The 23,882-nt window shown below is 41.1% G+C and overlaps 1 protein-coding gene across 9 annotated transcripts in view; it reads right to left on the bottom strand.

The window, feature by feature from the left end:
* The window catches only part of THADA (THADA armadillo repeat containing), a 351,338-nt gene that overhangs the window by 66,976 nt on the left and 260,480 nt on the right, over nt 1-23,882 (bottom strand). For all 9 annotated transcript variants that reach the window (XM_073022941.1, XM_038006864.2, XM_073022942.1 and 6 more), the window contains one exon: nt 19,997-20,091. In XM_073022941.1, the coding sequence (XP_072879042.1) occupies nt 19,997-20,091 (95 nt within the window). The remainder of the gene's footprint in view (nt 1-19,996; nt 20,092-23,882) is intronic.

Here is a 23,882-nt window from a genome sequence, read left to right on the forward strand (position 1 = left end):
TTGATATTATTCGGAGCACCTAGACAAGTATTAACTCATTAATGAGGTAGGCTCTATTATTATTATTATCATTCCCATTTTACAGATGAGGAAACAGAGAGGTTAAGTTACTTGCTCAAGGTCACTAAGGAAAAGGTAGGTAAAGAGAAAACATACTAAAGCCATACGAAAGACCAAAATGAATGTGATGGCACTGATATTCTACTGGAAGAAATGGAAAATGGGCTTTCAAGAGGGAACACAATTTAAGGTGGGCCCTGAGGTTGCACAGGTGCCTCACTGGGAGAGGAGAGGAAAGGGCAAACGTGCCAGGGAGAGTTAGGAGAGAACAGGCACAGAGACACCTTTAAATAAGTTTGCTGAATTAATGTGTCAACAGAGGAGCAGCAGGAGAGGCTAGATCTAGAGCCCAAAGGGAGACAATTATCAAGTGATATTCATTTAGGCACTTTCTCCAAACTGCTGCTTGGAAAAAATATTCTGTTTGTGCAGCAACTCTGACTCAAGGAGATGCCCTGAAGGGCTTGTGAAACCACGAACTGCTACCTCGACCTCACCCCAGAGTTTCTGATTCTGGAGGTCCTGGGATGGGGCTGATGATTTGCATTTTCAACAAGCTCACAGGTGAAGCTGCTGCTGCTGATCCAGGTATTTGAAACACCACTGCCCTCAAGTGAAGGTAATGACTAAGGATATTAAAACCACACATGCCTGAATCCCACTCTTGTAGATTCTGATTCAGTTGGTTTCAAATTGGGCGCAGACAGCTGTAATCTTAAGAACTGGCAGGTAATTCTGCTCTGCACCCCAGTTGAGAACCACACTCCTTAGGGCCAACTTTCACGCGGGCTGGCAGGGTTTATGGGTGGGTAGGGCGCTGGAGTTCCAAGCAGAGCATGGCTGATTCCAGCGCAGGACTTCACAGTAGTGAAGAACTAGAAAATTCACCATGCCCCAATTTCTCTTTCAAATAAAAACACCAAAGGAGAGAAAATAACCGAGAATTCAAAAGAATGAATCCGCACTATAAATGTTCCTGGCAGGCAGGCCGGCCACCTGGCCAGACCTTCAGCAATGTAAACACTGGCTCGCTCTGTGCAGGTTCTGCTCTAGGTCTAGATGTAGAAGTGAATTAGACCCAGTTTTGCTCTCATGGAGCTCCAACTGGGTGGGGACCACAGGAACCACATTCCCCTATTCCATCTCAGTACCCAGAGTGAGAGGGTCTCTAGGTGGAACAGAAGGTTGGAGGCAGGAATGTCCAATACTTCAGCACAAGCTACTGCAGCAACTAACAAAGAAATGCTGCTTTTCTCTTACACAGTGGTTCTCAGCCCAGGAAGCCACTACATTCATCTGAGAGCTTTAGAAAAATACTTATGTCAGGGGACACTTGACCACATCTCTGGGGTGAGATCTGGCAGTCTAATTTTAAAGTGACTTAGGTATAGCAGGGATCGACGGCTACTGTTTCAGTGGTAAAGTCTGTTTCCCACTGCAGGGAGAGTTCATCAAAGGGTTTTCACAACCAAGACTTTTCCCTGGTGCAACAACATTTGTGTCCTGCCATAAAGAGTCTAGATGAACATGTGGTACTTATTTTCATTTCTATGAGTGCCCTTCGTTGTAGGACACAAATAACTGAAGTTAGATCCAGTCTGAAGTTTAGCAGCCTTCTTCTTTAGCAGACTGTAATTTTTCAACCTTCTTTGCCTTTTTATTAAAAAAAAAAAAAAAAGAAAAGAGATGGTTTATTACAAGCTGGTCTCGAACTCCTCGGCTCAAGTGATCCTCCCACATCTGTCTCCTGAGGAGCTGGGACTACAGGTGTATGCCACCACACCCATCTGAAATCTTACCTTTTCTACTTGCAACCTCAACTTTGATTGATTTGGGTTTCTTCTTTGTTGGAAAGTCCAAATGTTTGAGTGAAAGAATGAAGTTCCTGTTTTAATGGCCCCATCATATTTTTCCTAAGTTAGAGTGATTTTTTTCTAACTCTTCCTGGCTGGAGCTTTTTTCAGCCCTCCTTGTTTGGAAAGTCTTTGCACTTTCCCACCAGAGCAGTCATCTCAGCCACTCAAGTATGTTTGACTGATTCTTGCATCCAATTTGATTTCATTTTTGGAATTAACTTTTTATTCCCACTCTTTGGAGCAAGTATATTTCTGACCTTCAAGGGAATGGCTGAATGGCTGGATTCACATGGAAGGACAATACTTCCTACTGTGCCATGTCCTGGTTCCCTGGAGAAGTAATTCCTAAAGAAATGTCACAATGTGGCAGACTGGTGTAAGTTGCCAGCTTATATTTTGCAAAGGATGTTAAAAACCTACTATTATCATTTCATGAAACAAAGTCTCTTATGCTCCAAAAGGGAAAAAATCATAGTGTCATCATAAAAGATAATTTAAAGAAATTTGTTTTTAAGAAAAAGATGTAGCCAGGCATCGTGGCATGCACCTGTAGTTCCAGCTAGCTGGGAGGCTGAGGGAGGAGGACTGCTTGAGCCCAGGAGTTTGAAGCTACCATGTGCTATCAGCACACCTGTGACTAGCCATTGCACTTCAGCCTGGGTAACGTAGTGTGACCCCATCTCTAAAAACTAAAAACTAAGGAAAAAAAAAAAAGACAAATTTGCTATAGTATCATTTTGCTATAGTTTCCTTGTGCCATGGGCTGGTGAAATCACCAAGAAGCAGCACTAGTGAATTACAGCTTTGAAGAAGTTGATAAAAGCTTCTCGAGGCTAGTCTGTTTGGATGGCATAACTATTAGGAACCTCTGTTCTCAGGAACAAACTGAAGGAACTTTGCAGAGTCCTTCATGGCACTAAGGAGTGTCTTGCATGAAGGAGTATGGTGGCCCACTCACACAATTCCTTTGGTAATATCACATGTGTTATCTTAGTAGTTTTTGGTTCTTTGTTAGGTTGGAGATTCCAGTGTAATGTCTGCAACCTAACAGTCACTGTGAAAGTTAACTTTAGATATCAAAACTGCCACTCCCTAACTAACCAAGGGAGAGTGCTAATTTCAACAGGCTGCTGAAAGAGGATTTAACAGTAGCACAGACCTTGAGCAGAGATGGCATCATACTTAGCATGTTCTGTTCTATTATTTAGGGCAGTCTGTCTCCTCCCTAGAGGAGAAGCATAATCCCAAAGGGAAGGCCTGTGGGCCATTCACCTTTGCTCTTCCGAGCTATTCATATAGGTTTGTTAAATTTTAAAAAAGTCAATATAATTTTTCAAAGATGCACGTTAATCTAAATAGCTTTAACAAGGGCATTCTGGGCCGGGCGCGGTGGCTCAAGCTTGTAATCCCAGCACTTTGGGAGGCCGAGACGGGTGGATCATGAGGTCAGGAGATCGAGACCATCCTGGCTAACACGGTGAAACCCCGTCTCTACTAAAAAAATACAAAAAACTAGCCGGGCGAGGTGGCGGGCGCCTGTAGTCCCAGCTACTCGGGAGGCTGAGGCAGGAGAATGGCGTGAACCCGGGAGGCGGAGCTTGCAGTGAGCTGAGATCTGGCCACTGCACTCCAGCCTGGGCGACAGAGCGAGACTCCGTCTCAAAAAAAAAAAAAAAAAAAAAAACAAGGGCATTCTGAAAAAAAAAAGTAAATAATATTACCACATAATTATGGATACAGTGAAGTTACACCATAACAGCATTTAATTTAGGTGAATTTAACTTTAGGTGTGGCCAGGGGTGGGGGAGGAATAATAATTAGAGAGGGCAGTTTCCCCTGGCATTCCAATCAGTGATCAATGTCCCATGTAGGGTTGCTGTACTGTTACCTCAGACCAGCGGTTCTCAAACTTTAGCTGCTCACCCCGAGTTTCTAATTCAGTAAGTCTGGGGCAGGGTCAACCAAAAGTTACATTTCCTAATTAAATTTCCAGATAATGCTGATGCTGCTGGTGCAGGGACTGCACTTTCTTTTTTTTTTTTTTGAGACGGAGTCTCGTTCCGTCGCCCAGGCTGGAGTGCAGTGGCGCGATCTCAGCTCACTGCAATCTCCGCCTCCCAGGTTCACGCCATTCTCCTGGCTCAGCCTCTGGAGTAGCTGGGACTACAGGCGCCCGCCACCACGCCCGGCTAATTTTTTGTATTTTTTTAATAGAGACGGGGTTTCACCGTGTTAGCCAGGATGGTCTCGATCTCCTGACCTCGTGATCCGCCCGTCTCGGCCTCCCAAAGTGCTGGGATTACAGGCTTGAGCCACCACGCCCGGCCAGGGACTGCACTTTCAGGGCCTCCACCTCAGACCATCTGAGATCATCCATGCTTTCCATAGTGCAAACATCTTGCTATGCATTGAATGTGTGTAATTCTAGTGTTTAATGGTATTTGTTTTTGTACACCATGGCCCTTCATCATAAGTCAACCCCTTCATCTAGTATTCAACCAAAGAGCTCCTGCACATTATACAGTTCCTGGCCTTCTGATTGTCTTGTGCCAAAATAAAAAGGGCAAGAAAGAAAAAAATGTAAGGCCCAGAATGACAACATTTTCTTGGTCCCAGCAAAGACGGCTATGGGGGAGGCAAAGTCCCAGTAATCATACACAACTTGTTCTATTTAGAAGCAGCAGTCAGTATCCGTGAAGGCAGAAAGATCCTGCTCAGGACTGAAAAGACCAACCCAACAACAAAAAAATGGTTTCACCACTACAAAGTGTCACTTATAAGGATACTGTGCAAATGGCAGTGATACTGGTTGTGCCACCATGGAAGGTCATCTGCCACTAAGTCTCAGAAGAAGATTCCTCATTCTGTCTGAACTTGCACATGTTGCTTCCTCTGCCTCAAAGGAATGAATGAATGAACAAACGAGCGAATTTCTCCTTTGCAGACATAATTGTTCTAAAGTTTTCTCTATCTTCTCCTTTCTCTCCCAGTATCTCCAACCTCCTTTAAAAAGTAGCAGATGAAAAAATACAGAGCAGGCTTCATTTTTTTTTTTTTTTTTTTTTTTTTGAGATGGAGTCTCACTCTGTTGCTCAGGATGGAGTGCAGTGGCACAATCTTGGCTCACTGCAACCTCCGCCTTTCGGGTTCAAGTGAGTCTCCTGCCTCAGCCTCCCGAGTAGTAGGGATTACAGGCGCCAGCCATCAAGCCAGGCTAATTATTGTATTTTTAGTAGAGACAGGGTTTCGCCATGTTGGCCAGGCTGGTCTCAAACTCCTGACCTCAAGTGATCTGCCCACCTCAGCCTCCCAAAGTGCTGGGATTACAGGCATTAGCCACTGTGCCTGGCCCAGACTTCACTTTCAATGCATAGGGAGACAGCCTGCTTTTTCTATTTCAAAGAATTGTAGCGTTGGTCAGAGCTCTGTAATCAGATCCAACAAAAGTTTTTATCCAGGCCGGGCGCGGTGGCTCAAGCCCGTAATCCCAGCACTTTGGGAGGCCGAGACGGGCGGATCACGAGGTCAGGAGATCGAGACCATCCTGGCTAACACGGTGAAACCCCGTCTCTACTAAAACAATACAAAAAACTAGCCGGGCGAGGTGGCGGGCGCCTGTAGTCCCAGCTATTCGGGAGGCTGAGGCAGGAGAATGGCGTAAACCCGGGAGGCGGAGCTTGCAGTGAGCAGAGATCCAGCCACCGCACTCCAGCCTGGGTGACAGAGCGAGACTCCGTCTCAAAAAAAAAAAAAAAAAAAAAAAAAAAGTTTTTATCTGAAATGGTGGATAAACTGGTTCTAAAAATAATCACACATAATAATTTGTACACTCTTAATGTCGATGTCCTGTTATGCAATTTCTCAGTTAAAAAAATTATATTTTTAGAGAAAAGGAAACCATAGGAACAACAACAACAAAATAAAATGACTTAATAAATCTTGGCTTCTCCTTATCAAAGGGAAATTCCATTTTTCCATTTAATCCTTGACCCGCCCAGTAAACTGTAATCCTGACCTCAGGGGCTCTTCCAGTTACAAACATGTTGAATGACCTGGTGGAGGGATTTGGAAACTAACTTTGTCTCACCCTGAACTAGTACTGGTTGTTTATTTCTTGCCCAGGTTTGTTTCTGGTTCTCTGAACCCCATCATCTCTGCTTACACAGGTGCGGCCCCCATCACACACACTCCTTGGAAAACATCCCTACTTTCCCTTGTCCCAGCATATTCTCAAAGGCATGTATTTTTCAAGTGTAGGATTCCCAATCGGCTGCTGAGGAAGGAGGATGTGCTTCCGACGATACTCTGAAGACTATCCTGGTAGCCCATAAAATCAAAACACATCTTCTCTGGCTTGGGAGACAGCAGAGCCAGAAGAGCTCAAAGGATTTGGGTAGGCTAAAGATGAGCTCACCAGGCCCTGGGTGGGACCCACAGCTTTTACTATTGCCTCCACCCGCCATCCCATCTCAGCCTTTGCCCAACACAGAGAGGAAGTCCAGAACTACTGTGGATAAACACATGACAACTCAAAGACACATAGTTAATTCTAAGTATATACTACTTCTGGTTTCCTTTCCTCTTTTCTTTCTCCTTTCTCCTTTCCCCTTTCCTTTCCTTTCCCGTCCCTCCTTCCCTTCTCTCTCTCTCTGTCTCTCTGTCTCAATCTTTCTCTTTTTGAGACAGGGTCTTAATCTTGTTACCAGGCTGGAGTGCAGTGGTATGACTACAGCTCACTGCAGCTTTCCCGGGCTCAGGAAGCAATGGAAATGAGCCTGGGAGGTGATTCTCCCAACTCAGCCTCAGTCCCAGGGAACTGGGACTACAGGCACAAGCCCCCATGCCTGGCTAATTTTTTGTATTTTCTGTAGAGATGGGGTTTTGCCATGTTGCCCAGGCTGGTCTTGAACTCCTGGGCTCAAGCAATTCACCTGCCTTGGCCTCCCAAAGTGTTGGTACTACAGGTGTGAGGCATTGCGCCCAGCCTCTTTCTGGTTCTTTCGGTGAATTGGTCCTAAGAACAGGATTGGGAATCAGAAATTTGTCCACCATGACCCTGTTTAATTTAAACTCTAACTCAGAAAGGACCTGGGGCTTCTCTTCCACACTTAGTCCATGGGATACTGCAAAACCAACTTGGGAGTCAATTGCTAACTGGGAAGATTCCTTTACATAATGGGCTTACTTCTGTTGCCTCACCTGTAATAAGAGACACTAGGATCACCCAGCTCAGTCCCTTGCTAGTGCTACAATTTAGTTCTGGGAATGCCCCTGGGGTTGAGGGTCTGTAGAATCTAAGACTGAAGAGGTTCCTGGCACCAATGAATTGTAGACCAAATCATCAGTGATGTTGCAAGGTGTAGTATACAGCTGCTAGCAAAATCCAACAAAATCTGGTTGTACTAGGAGTGTTCCTATTTTAATGTGAAGTCCAGCCCCAATATGGAGAGAGGACTTAGGTTAATTCTGCCAGGTAATCAATGGAAATGAACCTGGGAGTCAGGATCCAGCTGCTTCCACCCTGGATATGATGGCCATTCATTTCTTTGTTCTTGCTATCAGTTTTATCTCTTGATAAGCTGCTGTTCTCCCAATGTTGGCTTTTTCTTGTAATGTGACTTTTCACAATTTTTACGACATTTACCCCAATCCTCTGAGTATATGATGCTCACTTTACAGTTGAAGAACCAAAAGGCTTCAAGACAAGGTGATAGAAGTGATTTTTGCTTCTGCCTATGAAAGATTAACCATTACAGGAATTGTCCTTCTACTATAAACAATTAGAAAACTGAACAAAATGTATGAAATTATTGTTTTTAATCATTGGATATGAGCAATGCAAGACTCAACAAGAAGAAAACAATAAGGCAAGCTTTACAATTGCCTAAGCTTACTGCCAAGAGGGAATTTCTAAGCCCCAGTACAGAGAGGAGGAACTCAGAGCCCAGAGGTCTTGCTCAGTTGAAAAGATGAGAGATCAGAGTTTGGGAAGACTCAGGCAGCTGGAATTTGTGGGGTACAATACCGGAGAGGACAAATCTGTATAGTGAGAGAGCTCTGGAGATCTGTAATCCAACCAATCCTAAGTAACTCAACTGTGTGCTAAAACAAAGTCCAACACTTTAAAGAATAAAACAAAAATCCAACACCCAACGACATAAAATTAACATTGTCTGGTATCTAATAAAAAATTTTAAGCATGCAAAGAAGTGGGAAAGTATAATCCATAACCAGGAAAAAATTAATTTAAAAATATCCTAAAATGACAGCAATAATGAAATTAGAAATAAGAACATGGAAACAGTTATGTACGCCTGCTACATATGGTCAAGAATCTAGAGAAAGACTGAACATGATAAAGGGAGATATAGAAGATATAAAAAGGACACAAATGAAACTTTTAGAGATGAACAATACAATATCTAAAATTAAAAAAAATTCACTAGATGAAAATAACAGTAGAGGCTGGGGATGGTGGCTCACATCTGTAATTCTAGCACTTTGGGAGGCCAAGGGAGGAGGACTGCTTAAGCCTAGGAGTTCAAGACCATTTGGGCAACATAGTGAGACCCTACATCATTTTTCTTAAAAGAAAATAGTAGCAGGTTATACATTGCAAAAGAAAAAGTTTGTGAATTTAGAGTCACAAAAGTTGAAGCTATCAAAAGTAAAACAGATTTAAAAAAAAAGAATGAGCATCAGCGATGTATGGGACAACTTCAAGTGACTTAATTTACATTTGAATGGAATCACAGAAAGAAAGGAAAAACGGGAAAAGATGGAGGATATATTTAAAGCAATAATGGTGTTGGGGGCTGGGCACAGTGGCTCACGTCTGTAATCCCAAACTTTGGGAGGCCAAGGTAGGAGGAGTGCTTGAACCCTGGAGTTCAAAACCAACCTGGGCAACACAGCAAGACCTTGTCTTTACAAGAAATTTAAAAATTAGGGCATGGTGGCATGTGCCTGTAGTCCCACTTACTCAGGAGGTTGGGGTTGGAGGATTTCCTAAGCCCAGGAGTTTGAGGCTGCACTGAGCCATGATCGTGCCACTGCACTCCAGCATGGGAGACAGTGCAAGATCCTGTCTCTAGAAACGAACAAACAAACAAAAAATGATGCTGAAAAACTGGATATCCATAAGAAAAAAATAAAAAAAGATTGCCAACCATATCTCATGATACACATGAAAATTAACTTGAGATAGATTACAGATCTAAATGTTAAATGCAGAACTACAAAACTTTAGAAGAAAAAGGAGGGAACATCTTTGTGATCTTGGAATAGGCAAGGACTTCTTAACTAGGGCATAAAAAGTATAAAACACACACAAAAAAATGGATAAAGTTGACCTTATCAAAATTAAAAATGTCTGCTCTTCAAAAGATACTGCTAAGAAAATGAAAAGGTAAGTCACAGATGCACAGCTACAAATTCAAAGGAGTCCACAATAGAGCCTATTAGAGCTAATAAGTAAGTTCAGTAATGTTGCAGGATAAAAGATCAACATACAAATTATCAATTGTACTTCTATACAGTAACAATGAACAATCAAAAAATGAAATTAGGAAAATAATTCTAACAGCATCAAAATAGGAACAAATTATTTAATGAAAGATGTGCATGACATATATGTGCCATGAAAACTATAAAACACCCACTGAAATAAATCAAAGAGACCTAAATAAATGGAAAGACATTCAGTGTTTGTGGATTTAAAGACATCATATTGTTATGATGGCAGTACTCTTCAAATTCATCTACAGATTTAATCCCTGTCAAGATTCTAGCTGGCTTTTTCTTTCCTCCCTCCCTCCCTTTTTTTTTTTTTTTTTTTTAATCAAAACAAGCTGATCCTAAAATTCATATGAAAATGCAAGGAACTCAGAATAGGCAAAGCAATGTTGAAAAATGAAGAAAGAGGACTCACACATCCTGATTTCAAGTTACTATGAAGTAATGGTAATCAAGACAGTGTGCTCCTGGCATAAGGACAGATATATAGATCAATGGAATATAATTAAGAATCCAGAAACAAACCCCTAATTTACGGTCAACTGACTTTTTGACAAGGGTGTCAAGACAATTCAATGGAGAAACGATAGTCTTTTTGAAATACAGTGCTGGGACAAATGAATAGTCACATATGCCAAAGGAATGAGGTTGAATCTGTACCTCATACCAGATAAAAAGATTAACTCAACATGGATCATAAACTTATGAACTAAAACTATAAAACTTCTAGAGGAAAACATGGGTGTAAATCTTTGTGACTTTGGATTAAGCAATGACTTTAGACATGAAATCAAACGCACAAGCAACAAAAGAAAAAATAGATACAATGGACTTCAAAACTAAAAACTTTTGTCCATCAAAGGACATTATCAAGAAAGTAAAATCCACAGGAAGGGAGAAAATATTTGCAAACTGTGTATCTTATAAGGGATTAATATCTTGAACATAAAAAGAACCCTTACAACTCGAGAATAAAAAGACAAATAACTCGGCCGGGCGCGGTGGCTCATGCCTGTAATCCCAGCACTTTGGGAAGCTGAGGCGGGCAGATCACCTGAGGTAGGGAGTTCAAGACCAGCCTGGTCAACATGGTGAAACCCTGTCTCTACTAAAAATACAAAATTAGCCAGGAGTGGTGGTGCACGCCTGTAATCCCAGCTACTTGGGAGGTTGAGGCAGAAGAATCGCTTGAACCCAGGAGGCAGAGGTTGCAGTGAGCCGAGATCATGCCATTGCACTCCAACCTGGGCAACAAGAGTGAAATTCTGTTTCAAAAAAAAAAAAAAAAAGACAAATAACTCACTTAAAAATGCGCAAAGGATCTGAACAGACCTTTCTTTGAAGATACACAAATGGCCAACTAGCATTAGAAAAGATGCTCAAGCTCATTAGTCATCAGAGAAATGCAAATCAAAAGCACAAAGAGATCCCAGCACTAGGATGGCTATTAATAAAACAGATGGACAATAAGAGTTGGTAAGGATATGGAGAAACTGGAAACTTCATACACTGCTGGTAAAAATGTAAGATGGTTGCAGGCTCTTTGGAAACAATTTAGCAATTCTTCAAAAAGTTAAACTTAGAGTCGGCATATGGCCCAGACATTCCACTTCTAGGTAAGTACCCAAGAGAATTGAAAACACAGGTCCCAGCAAAAACTTGCCCATGAACACTCATAGCAGCATTATTTATAACAACTCCAAAGTGAAAACAACCCAAATGTCATCAAACTGATGAATGGATAAACAAAATGTGATATCTTATACTGGAATATTATTCAGCCATAAAAAAGAATACAATGAACAACATGGATGAACCTTGAAAACATGTTAAGTGAAAGAATCTACACATGAAAGGCCACAAAGGTATGATTCCGTTTACATGAAATATCTTAAGTAAGCTTTCAAAAACTACTTGCATAAAAATTTAACTGACATGGGCAACTACTTTCAGATTATCTGTGATGAGCGGCTAGAGTTGGGAAAGGCAGGAACAGAGAATATTGAAACCACAGATGTGGCTGGACATGGTGGCTCATGCCTGTAATCCCAGCATTTTGGGAGGCCAAGGCGGGAGGGGTGCTTAAGCCCAGGAGTTTGAGACCAGCCTAGGCAACAAAGGGAGATCTCTCTCTACAAAATCAAAAATCAAAAACAAAAACAAAAACAAACCACTAGGTGGGCATGGTGGCATGCGCCTTGTGGTCCTAGCTACTCAGAAGGCTGAGGCAGGAGGATCACTTGGGCCCACGAGGTTGAGGCAGCAGTAAGCCATGACTGTGCCACTGCGCTCCAACCTTGGGTGACAAAGCTGCAAAAAACCAAACAAAAATGAAATAAAAATTAAGAAATCACAGATGTTCTGAGACCCTAGTTGTTGACTAGAACAGTATTTCACTCTTGGGATGAAAATGTGGGTAGAAGGTTTCATGACACGGTTCTGCCACAGATACAACTCTCACATTATATGAGGGCTTTAACTTTGGTCACAGAAATGGACAGTGAATAGGGAGTCAGGAAAGCTCAACCCTTTCACTAACCAGCTGTGTAATCTTGGGTAAGTCACTTAAATTGCTATGATCTCTAAACTAAATTTCTGAAGAATTGTGGGTCTCTGTACCCAGCACGAGGTTTGGAATTAACAGAGTAAATACCACGTTAACCTAGCAATCTAATAACACACCCTATATTATTCTGACTTCTGAAAGACAGTTAGGAATCATCTGCTTATTTTAGAAGCTCACTGTTCCCTGGGAAAGATAATTTTGGCACAAGCAGCAGATCAGATGACAGTTGCAGTGTTTTGGAGAAAACCAACTAATTTATTGACAACAAAGCCTTTTTTTTTTTTTTTTCTCCTTAAAATTTCATAGCTATAGGCCCAGAAATACAAAGTCCCCAGAAGACTCTCAAAATATGTTCTCAATTCCTTTTTATTTCCCACCCAGAGCTGAGAGAATAGCGCCAACTATGTCATATTAAACACATCTGCATCCAACACTGATAAAGTGCATGACCGAGGAACAGATAAGAATTGTTTTCAATTTGTTCAAATGGAAATAGTTAAATTTAACCTAATTAGACCAAATAATCAAAGCAGGTGTTTTTAAGATGCCAGTTTGTTTTCATTCTCTGTAATTGTTCAGCTATATTTCCCAGGAACTTAGGTAAAGGAAATTAATATGTCATAAAAATCACTGACCTATTTATTTATGTCACACATGTATTATTCATGTTTTAGGGAGTACAAATACAGGGCATTGCTGAACATTTCTCACAGATTTTACCATTTAAGCATCATCAACATCTAAGCTGGCCTGCAGGGGGGCTTATGTTACCTAACTTCCATTATAGAAACACAAGCAGTAATAAATGACAGCCTGTCTTCTAATCGTACACTGATCTACAGAGCACACTGACTTGGCATTTAGGCTATTTAGGGTTTCTGACTCCACTTGCACAAGTTGGTCACTTTTAAGACATTTAAAAGAAAAATAATAACAATAAAAGTTATATTCCAGTTAAAACAAAAGTTTATTGCACTTGGCAGAATGATGAGATCTGAGCTATAAATTCCAACTAACAAACCACAAAATGTAGTCACCAGCAGCCTGGTATTAGGAAGTGTTTTGTGCAGTGGCCATAGGTCCACTTTCCAAGGGAAAAAGGGCAGGTGGCTGCCTGGGAGCAGTCAAGCGTGCTCTTTCTAATACCACGCTCCAGTACTGGGTAGGCTCTCGTATCATTTCACACACCCTCAGGATGGGAAACAGAAACACAAGCAAGAAAGGACCCATAAAAGCCTGTGATGCGGAAGCTCCTGAAAAGGGGATCCCTCTCTGAGGCCTCAGGGTTCTGCAGCAGGGACAGAAGCCTGGGAAGTTGAGTCCACAAAGAGGGTTCTCAGACTCCCTTCCCTAAGTGAGTGACTGGTGTTTCCTGACTGTGGCCCTGGTTGTGCTGCGGGGCCACAGTGCAGGCAGCTGGAGAGCTCAGGATCCGCCACCTTAGCACACATGGAACACTGGGCACGTCTTGCTATGCCTCAGTTTCTGTGTGTCTATGATGAAGGAACATTAGTACTTTCTTCATTAATGTACATAAAATGCTTGGCAGTGGTTGGCATAGAGACAGATGCTCAATAAATGTTGGCCATTATTATTATAACCCCCTACAAGGAGGATGAGATTAAAAACAATGTTTCCTAAAAATGAGAGTATAATGGGCATTCTATCCATATTTCAGGGGTAGGAAAACTACCTTCTGAGGTCACTTACATGAAGGGTATGGATGGAAAAATCCTTATCAACCTAAAACATTTCTATCTATGATTGCTAATGTCATTTCTTTAGGATTAATTAATCCTCACGAGTCATATTTCAATATACTATACATACACGTAATTATAAAAGAACCAAGTTGCATAATATTTATAGAATGGAGACTAGGAAAGGAAACACCCACTCATAAACCCACCAAGAGAGATTAAAATGAAAGTCTGAAAGTGCAGGTAGGTATTTATTTAAATACTTGGTAAAAGAAAATGTTCAATTCAACAGTTGTGACAGACACAATTTCAAGGGGTGTGGGCATAAGAGAAACAGAAAGTCCATCTCAGAGTAAAAGGGGTAAATATTTAGTCAAGTCTTAGATGGTATTTCTGTAAACAGAAATTTCAATGGAAAATTTCCAACCTGAGAGCAAATAATTTAAGATGGGTTTAAAATAAGAATTAAAGCTCTTGTCTCCATGTCGTTGCCCAGCCTGAAACCCGGCCCTCTGAGTCCTTGTGGCAGTTCGGCTTTTTCTTCCTTGTTCCCTCAACTACAACTGGACACTATAATTTTCTTTCCATTCCAGCAGGAAACTGATATATACTAATGATGACAGCTGGATTCAGAAGAGGAAAAAGAATACAGGGGACAGAAAGTCCTTGTGGGTTTAAAACTCAAAACAAAACCCTCAGATTTGAAAATTTTAAAACCTAGTTAATGGCTGAGGAAACCTCAAATGATTGGGAAGCACTAAGATTAAAGTTTGAATTACACAAAACACACCATTATCTTAAGCTTTTCTAATCACCTTCTCTGCCTTTCTCCTTCACTGTTTTTCTCCTTGTTTATGCCCCTAGCCCTTCAATGTGGTTCTAAGATACGTTAGAGGTAGGAAAAGCCTTCCAAGGTCATTTACAGAATAGGATTGGAGAGGGGATGAGCAGATGCTCCTCCATCCAAAAAAGTTTCCCTGAAATTGTTATTACTACATTTCCTTTGGAATAATCAATCCCTTTCAAGATTCACATTTAAATATATTTAATTTAAACATATGTATATACACACATATGAATGAAACAGAATTATGTTTCATAAAATTAGTAAAATGGAAAATAAGAGAAGGAATCTCCCCTGTAATCCCACCATTCTAAAATAATTACTTTTACCATAGCTCTGCCTTTAATTCTAGTCTGGTCCTGGTCCTCCATTCCCTACTCCCTACCTCGCAAACCTCTAATACTGATTATCAAAATGGCTGGGCAAAGGCAAAGCGAATGAATTTCTAGTTACATTCTTTTTTTTTTAGAGACAGGATCTTGCTTTGTCACCCAGGTTGGAGAGCAATGGTGTGATCACAGCTCAATGCAGCCTTGAACTCTTGGGTTGAAGGGATCCTCCTACCTCAGCATCCTGAGTAGCTGGGATTCTACAGGCACATAATACCATGTCCAGCTAATTAAAAAAAAAATTCTGTAGAGATGGAGTCTTGCTATGTTGCTCAGGCTTATCTTGAACTCCTGGCGTCAAGCAATCCTCCTGCTTTGGCCTCCCAAAGTGCTGAGATTACAGGTGTGAGACATTGCATCCAGCCAGTTACATTATTTTGGAGTGACACTAGGAACTTGGTTCCATAAGGGTCCTAAAAATCTGGTAAGGATGAGGGCAGAGAAAGAAATGTCACATTGTCTTAAAAACCACACAGTCCTACTCTCTGTCTTATATTGTCCAATGAACTCCTTTGTCTACAGGGTCAAATTCAGGCTCCTTGGACTTTGGCCTATGAATGAGGCCTTCCATGACTGAGTTTCTGCCTCCCCAGCCTCGCCAGTCACACCTGCCTGGCCTTGAACCCAACCCTCCAGTCGCCATGTCCCTAGTGCTTTGAAGGCTGTGCTGATTTGTACCCTTACAGCTTTGGCCATGCTCCTACCTCTGTCTGTAATACCCACCTCCCATCCTGGTGAATCTCTACCCACTGTCAAAACTCTGTTCAACCATCTCCTCCTCTTCAAGGAAGTCTTTCCTGTCCTCTCAAGTAGAAATGATCTAACTTTCTTTAGTGCCTCAAATGTGTCCCATACATACTTCCTTTAATATAGCATCTGAAAAATCCTTCATTGCACCTACTTATAAGCCCAAGGCATATTCATCTCTATCTCCAGATATAAGTGTGCAATGTATCCCTGAGGCTAGCAGGTCTGATGAATGAAAAAATAAATAAAAAAGAAAAAAAAATGATCTTTTTCTGGATCAGAGGGACAGGGGCAACCCTAATTGAGTGGACCCCTGACATTCTAAGTCAGGTATTTCCCAGTGCTTTCCTAGGAAAGCAGGCATTTCTTCTTTCCTGAAGATGTTTAAAAATATGAGAACAGTGAAGGTGAGGAGGTGAATACAATGCTGCCTGGCTATAGGAGACTGGATTAGATGCATAGCTTCCAGTGAATAATAATGACAATAGGCCGGGCGTGGTGGCTCACACCTGTAATCCCAGCACTTTGGGAGGCCGAGGAGGGTGGATCACCTGAGGTTGGGAGTTCGAGGCCAGCCTGACCAACAAGGACAAACCCCATCTCCACTAAAAATACAAAATTAGCTGGGCGTGGTGGTGCATGCCTATAATCCCAGCTACTTGGGAGGCTGAGACAGGAGAATTGCTTGAACCCGGGAGGCGGAGGTTGCGGTGGGCCGAGATTGTGCCGTTGCACTCCAGCCTGGGCAACAGGAGTAAAACTCCATCTCAAAAAATAAAAACAAAAAAAAAACAAAAAGACGATCATATTAGTAAGTTAATATTTACTGAGCATTTATTCTGTGCCATGCAAAGCACATTCTTCACATAGAGCTTTACATGTATAAGCTGACAACCACTCTAAGATATAGACCTTACTGTCCCCTTTTACAATGGAAACAACATGTCTCAAAGCAGCTAAATAACTTGCCTAAGGTCACAAACTCAGTAAATGGCAGATCTAGGATTCAAACCCAGAGGTTTGGCTTCAGTCTATGTGGTATACTTCCTACTGTGGGCTTTGTGAGCTAATAATGGAGGCAGATATATATTTACATACACACATAAACATCTTGCTTGAATTCAGAAAATGAATTCACATCTATTTGATACATGAGTTTAAATAAAATCTATATTTTCATAACACCTGTTACTATTTTAAAAACTGAGGAAAACTGAATTTCAATCAAACAGTTAATAAATTTATTTAATGAGGGCCTACTATGTGCTTAGATGACAAATAATCTAAGACATGGTCCATTCTTTCAAGGAGCTTATATGCTAAAACTATATCATCACATTATTTTGAAAGCATATTGAAATCTACACATCCAAATAAGTGATCGACTTATTTGGTGATATATTTATCTATTGCTCAACCTGTTTTGGGGAACAATTTATAAAACACACAAGAATACATTTCACTACATTAAACACAGTTTATTTTTATCCCAAACGGTGCTTTCCATCTCAATTGCCATTTTATTTGGTATTTGGTTATTTCCAAAAATCTATTCCATCCTCAAAGAAAGAAAATACGCTCCCACTGTTTGTGTGGATATATTATATGAACATGCACATTCATACATATACATAAATACACACATATACAGTGATTTTATGAGGGCAATTCCCTGAGGACTGAATATAATTTGTGCTGTCTGATAAAAATGAGTCATATATACGTAATTTAAAATGTAAATGGCCACATTTTCCATCATTAATAATGTTACTTAATGTACCTTTTGAGTTCTTATGATGTCATTTACAATTCTTCCTATCTCTCCATTTGACAAAGTTAAATACATGTATTTCAATGACAGTTTTATTTTTTCTTTGTTATTTTTCCCATTCTAGTTGCCACATTTTATTTTTCCTTCTTCTTCTTCTTCTTTTTTTTTTTTTTTGTTGAGACAGGGTATCGCTCTGTTGCCTAGGCTGGAATGCAATGGCATGATCATAGTTCACTGCAGCTTTGAACTCCTGGGTTGAAGTGATCCTCCAGCCTCAACCTCCCAAGTACCTAGGCCTACAGATGAATGCTACCACATGTGGCTAATTAAAAATTTTTTTTTTTTAGAGATCAGGCCTCACTACGCTGCCAGGCTAGTCTCAAACTTCTGGCCTCAAGCAATCCTCCTGCCTCAACCTCCCAAAGTGCTGGAATTATAGGCTTGAGCACCACATCTGACCTTAGTTGCCGCATTTTAAAAAGTAAAAGAAACAGGTAAAATTAATTTTGATAATACATTTTAAATTTAATCCAATATGTCAAAAGCATTATCATTCCAACACATACATAATACAAAATTATTGAGAAATTTTATTTTTAACTCACACTAAGTCTTTGAAATCTAGTATGTATTTTACACTAACACAACATCTCATTTTGGACCAACCACATCTTCAGGGCTCAAGATCCACATGTGGCTAGTGGCTGTAGTACTGGGTAGTGCAGGACAAAAGATTTAGAGCTATGGCTGTCATACTAGAATAAAAACATCCTGGCCTTACATCTTACTCTGCAGAGTAACATCTTTAAGAGTAATATATAGACGCAAGTGAAATACTGTTATTAAACACAGCTTGTGAAAACAAGCTGTGATCTGTTTAATTAGGGTATAAACTCTAAATAATGTTAACAGCTTGGAGAAATGGATGGTTCAAAAAAGTTAAAGTCATCTTCAAGGAACTCAGCTCATCAGTAAAGGATGGGTAGTTGGGGAAGAAAGAAGGTATTTTACAACATACAAGGATTAACCATTCTAGACAAAGAATAATGACACTAAATGAGCCAAGAAAAACTCAGTTCAAATAAACTAATGATTACAGTCAACCATAAACTGTCAGAATCCCAGTGAGTAGATTTGTAAGCAATGAATAAATCTGTTATGGCCAAAGCCCTTTAGATACATGGCAGGGAGGTATTATAAAGCTATACGGAATTTGGAACTGAAATACAGAAATGGTGGAAATCTAAAGCAATTTACTTGGTAACACTGAATTCATAGTCTCTTTACAAACTTTGCACTCCAGTTAAATCAAGGGTTAGCTAAAGTAGATGCAACTCTGGGGACCCTTACAGCCAGGGCGACTAGTAATTTATTATGCAAACCTGATCACTTTCAAGAGTAAAAGGGGGCACTATTAATAATTATGCTGGGATAAGAGGCATAAACTGGGATTCCTTTATAGCTATAAAACCATATGATTTTACACCACAAAGAGGATACTAACAGATACCCCTATCCAGGGATGTGGAGTTGATGAGAGTCTAGCATGTTCTTATTACCTCTGCATGGTCACAGGGGTTTTGTGGGCTAATATACATTGATCCGGATGAGACGGTTTTGCATGCTCCCACCTCCCCCACCTCCCTCCTGCAAAGTATTTTAAATTGGTTTGAATTTGGGAACAGGGTTCCATATGAACAGAGCTGGACATTGACAGCCTGAATGTATTTACTGAAGACAACAAATCATTGACAGACTAAATGTAACAGAGGAAAGGTCTGGTCTGCTTGCACTCAGAATCTGACTTTGTAATTGTAGCCTCCTTTAGACAGGCCTAATCAATTAGAAGAGGCTGATTTTAACCAGTTGCAGGCTCATTACCCTGCATTCCAGTTTGTGTTGATGAAAATCAGTTTCAGTCCGTGGCCTGGAATTCATGTATAGCACTTCCTGCAGCCTCTTATATAAACACATCAAAAAAATTTTATTTAGAGTTGCCGTTTTCCCTTAAAAAAGAAAAACCACTTTGCAAATCATGATTAAAATAGAACAACTGTATGTGGATCTGGGGTCCATCCCCAGAAACATACATGACCAAGAAATATGTGGAAAGTCAGACCCTGAGGCAGTAACTCATAAGTGCATTGGTGTAGGGGTCGATTTGAGAAGAGAGTCTCAAATACCCAGCATCAAATGAGCCCAGCTCAGTTATCTCCACAGAATGGAACAGAATGAACTCGCAGCTATTCAAAATAATGACATTTCAAAGAAAATACGTAAAATAGAAAAAAGCCAGGGTTGTAGAAGCACAGAGGGTATCTGAGTAGAGTTCACTCTTCCCTGAATGACCAACTAGAAAATAAACGGCAAACTTCCAAATAAACAAGAAACTTCCATGAGGGAACTATATAACACAGTTTAATTTTGATGTGTGGTTAGTCTTACAAAAGTAGAAGGTGGAGCAGTGTGTGGCAGAGCCACTCAAAACCCCATCTACATTTCAAAGATGTGTAACAATTCCAAAATATAGTATAACTATGAATCATACCTGGCTGGTTGTCCTTTACAGATTTGTTGAGGCAGCAAGTCAACAGGAAGAGAATATCAATATATACAGCTCTGGTCACCAAACATGGATTTTGCCTAGAAAGGTAAAGAACAGAATATAAATTGAGATTTTCTCTCCCTTAGGTCTGGGTGTCAGGAAGGAGAACATGGGTATTTTCTATGGTATAGGATGGGGCTTAAGCAGCTATGGCAAATGGTAAGAAACGATGTACAATCATTGATGGCAAGAAAATAAGCAACTAATGTGAGAAAATGAAATCCTTGACCACATGATGGAGGCCAAGGCTATGTGTAGACAAAATAGATAAAAACTCCATGCTCTGGCTTCAAATAAAATAAAATGAAAACAAACACCAAGATCCTATCCTAGTTAGTTGAAAATAAGATGGGACAGAAGGGGTGGGGAGATGGTATTCTATTATTCTACACTCTTAAGTGTAGAAATTTGGGGAAAAAAATAATCAGTTATGAAAATCAGATTTAGTATTTTGGAGAAGGAAAATTACACTCACATATTAAAAACTGTATCTGTGGACTTGAAATAACCAGCTGAACAATAGACACATGGCAAGATTAACAAACACTGGAGATGACATTTTCCCCAATAAATGGATTTTTTTCTTCATTCAATATATGGAGCAGCTCTTTGAACCACATAGTAGAAATAGTAAGTGGGCTCAGATTTGGGGATCTGTATACAAAACGAAGAAGAAAGACTTTGTTTTTAAGAACAGCACTGAAGGGCCTTGACTCTTGAGTGTCTTTGTCCATGAAAAGGCCGAAACATCTTTGGTGTACTAATAATACACTGTGAGTAGTAGAGACAGTAGGGACAGACCTACATTTGAGTCCTGACTTTCCCACTTAGAATCTCTGTGACCTGAATCAGATTCCTGACCTGTAAAACGGGAACTATATTCTCATGTCTGCTATGGTCTGACTGCCCCTGCTAAAATTCATGTTCTAATGTAACGCTATTGCAACACTGTTACTAGGCAGAGCCTTTAAGAGGTGGTTGGGTCATGACGGTACTGTCCTCATGAATGAATTCATGCTGTTATCTTGGGATTGGGCTAGTCATTTGGAGACTGCGTTTGCTATAAAGACAAGTTTGGCCTGATTTCCTCTCTGTCTTGCGTGCTCTCTTCTGCCTTCACCCTTCAACCATGGGATGACCCTCACCAGATGCCAGAGCCATGCTCTGGGACTTCCCTGGCTCCAGAACCATGAGCTGAATAGACTTCTTAATAAATTATTTAGTCTGTGGTATTGTTATAGCAACAGAAAATGGACTAAGACAGCCTTACTGTGATTCACTGTGAGTGTTCAATGTGGCACAGTAAACTTAAAATGCCCACCTCAGTGCCTGGCCATGGTAGATGTTCCAGAACAGTTCATTCCCTGCCTTTCTCTACTTCCAACACAGGATTAGGGGATGGCATTCAAATTGGCACAAGTGTTCTGGCTAGTGAGTTTCCATGTGCCTTAATCCTGAAATCCATCCTTCTCATTTCCTATAAATTAACAGTTTAAAAATTTCCTTAAAGTTTATTCACACCTCTATCCTGAATTGTCTCTATCTGGAGCTGGTGTATGTCTAACATGAAAAATAGGTATCAGATCCTTTTTTTTTTTTGAGACAGAGTCACTCTGTCACCTAGGCTGGAGTGCAGTGGCATGATCTTGGCTTACTGCAACTTCCGCCTCCTGGGTTCAAGTGATTATCCTGCCTCAACCTCCCAAGTAGCTGGGATTACAAGGGGTAAGACTGAAAAACAGAGGCTGGTTAAGAGTATGCTGGTGGTCCAGGCGTGGTGGCTCACGCTTGTAATCCCAGTACTTTGGGAGGCCAAGGCGGGTGGATCACTTGAGATCAGGAGTTTGAGACCAGCCTGGCCAACATGGTGAAACCCGTCTCTACTAAAAATACAAAAATTAGCTGGGCATGCTGGTGGGCACCTGTAGTCCCAGCTACTCGGGAAGCTGAGGCAGGAGAATCACTTGAACCTGTGAGGCAGAGGTTGCAGTGAGCTGAGATCACGCCACCATGCTCCAGCCTGGGCAACAGAGCAAGACTCTGTCTCAAAAATAAATAAATAAATAAATAAATAAATAAATAAATAAATAGGTAACACATGCAAAAATAATTGAAAAAGTACAAAAGGACATACAATGAAAATGAAGCCCCTTTTCCACAACCCTACCCCCTGCCCATATACTGTTCCCCTGAGGCAACCGCTACTACTACTTTCTAGCATATCCTTCCAAGCACATTCTATTCTTTTATAAGCATCTATCTGCTACCCACCTGTTTATATAAATGGTGGCTTACTATATACTAGGTTCTGATCATCACTCCTTTTCACTAATATATTTCGGGATACCATTCTATTAAGAACACAGAGATTTGCTTAATTTTCTTTTCTTTCTTTTCTTTTTTGTTTTGTTTTGAGATAGGGTCTTGCTCTGTTGCCCAGGCTGAAGTGCAGTGGCATGATCATGGCTCACTGTAGCCTGAACCTCCTGGGCTCAAGTAATCCTCCCACCTCAGCCTCCCAAATACTTGGGACTACAGGTGCATGCCACCATATCCAGCTAATTTTTAAAATTATTTTTGTAGAGATAGGGTCTTGCTATATTGTCCAGCCTGGGGTTCTTTTTAACCCTGCCCCTACCTTTTGTCTCTAGTTTACCCTGGGACTCTCAATCTTAACTTCTTGCTGTTACTCTTCCATCCACTATGGAAAGCCCACAGTCTATGAAAACTTCAGTGATATCATTCCCAACGGTAAGATTTCTACTGTTTAACAGTGGGGACTGCCCCCTGCTAAAGCTAGAGCCACTCAGGGAGGAAAGTCAGTGGCCTGAGAAAGCAGACAGGATGTCTCCTGTGCATCCAGCCTTGAGCTAGGTGCAGGGAAGACATGCACAGGAGATGGCTCCTGACCTGAGAATTTTGTCTAATTTTGGAGACAAAAACAAAGACAAACTTTAGAACAGGATGTAAGGAGTTAAGCCAACAAACAAACAAACAAACAAACAAACCCACCAGGGTGGACTGGGGAAATGAAGTTATACTTCCAACTGGGCCATGTAAGATGGGAAGAATTTAGAGACAAAGTTGATAAAGAAGGGCATTTGGAAAGAGGGTAAGAGATGTGACAGGGAATTCATTTGGCTTCTCCAGTCCCGAGGAGAGGCAGCTTGGGAAGATTAGAGACTGCGTTGAGAAGGTGGAAACGAGAGGAAGGCAGGTCAGGCTTTTAATTGATGGGATACTTCATGCTAACTGGGTGTTCCTTAGTGTAAGAATGGGCTGCCTGCTCCCATGTGGCCTCACAGAGTCATAGCTTTTTGCCCCAAATGCTTTTCTGGTTTTCTGTGGAGCCATACAGAGCCATAAAGAGAAGTTGCTGAGAAACCGGTTTGACTTTCAAGTCTCATGAGGAGCCTGGTTTCCATGAAATTTTCAGTTAAGTTAGCATATTTTTAAAAATTTCTAAATGAACAGAGGAAAAGTTGACGATCTTTAGAGCCTTCTGCCAGGCTGAAGTGTTCTGCATCTTCCCTAGACCTGGTACAGGCTGGTGACCTTACTGGCCTCCTGGGACACTTCAGGAATCACTGACTGCTCCCACAACTGTGAGGCTTGGGGCCAAGTATGATGTAGTCAACGAGATCATGGGAGGATCCCTCAAATGCTGCTGCTTTGGATTCCAGGAAACAGAAGATCTGGGGCCACAAAGGAGTCCATCCATGGCTTCTCCTTTGAGATGACTCTCAGAGAAATTCCGGCCTGGAGCCCACTGTTCGTGACTCCACCCTTGAGGACAGCCAAGGCCTCATAACATCCCTGTCTGGAGTCA

The sequence above is a fragment of the Chlorocebus sabaeus genome, chromosome 14 (genome assembly GCF_047675955.1).
Source record: "Chlorocebus sabaeus isolate Y175 chromosome 14, mChlSab1.0.hap1, whole genome shotgun sequence".
NCBI classification, from domain to species: domain Eukaryota; kingdom Metazoa; phylum Chordata; class Mammalia; order Primates; family Cercopithecidae; genus Chlorocebus; species Chlorocebus sabaeus.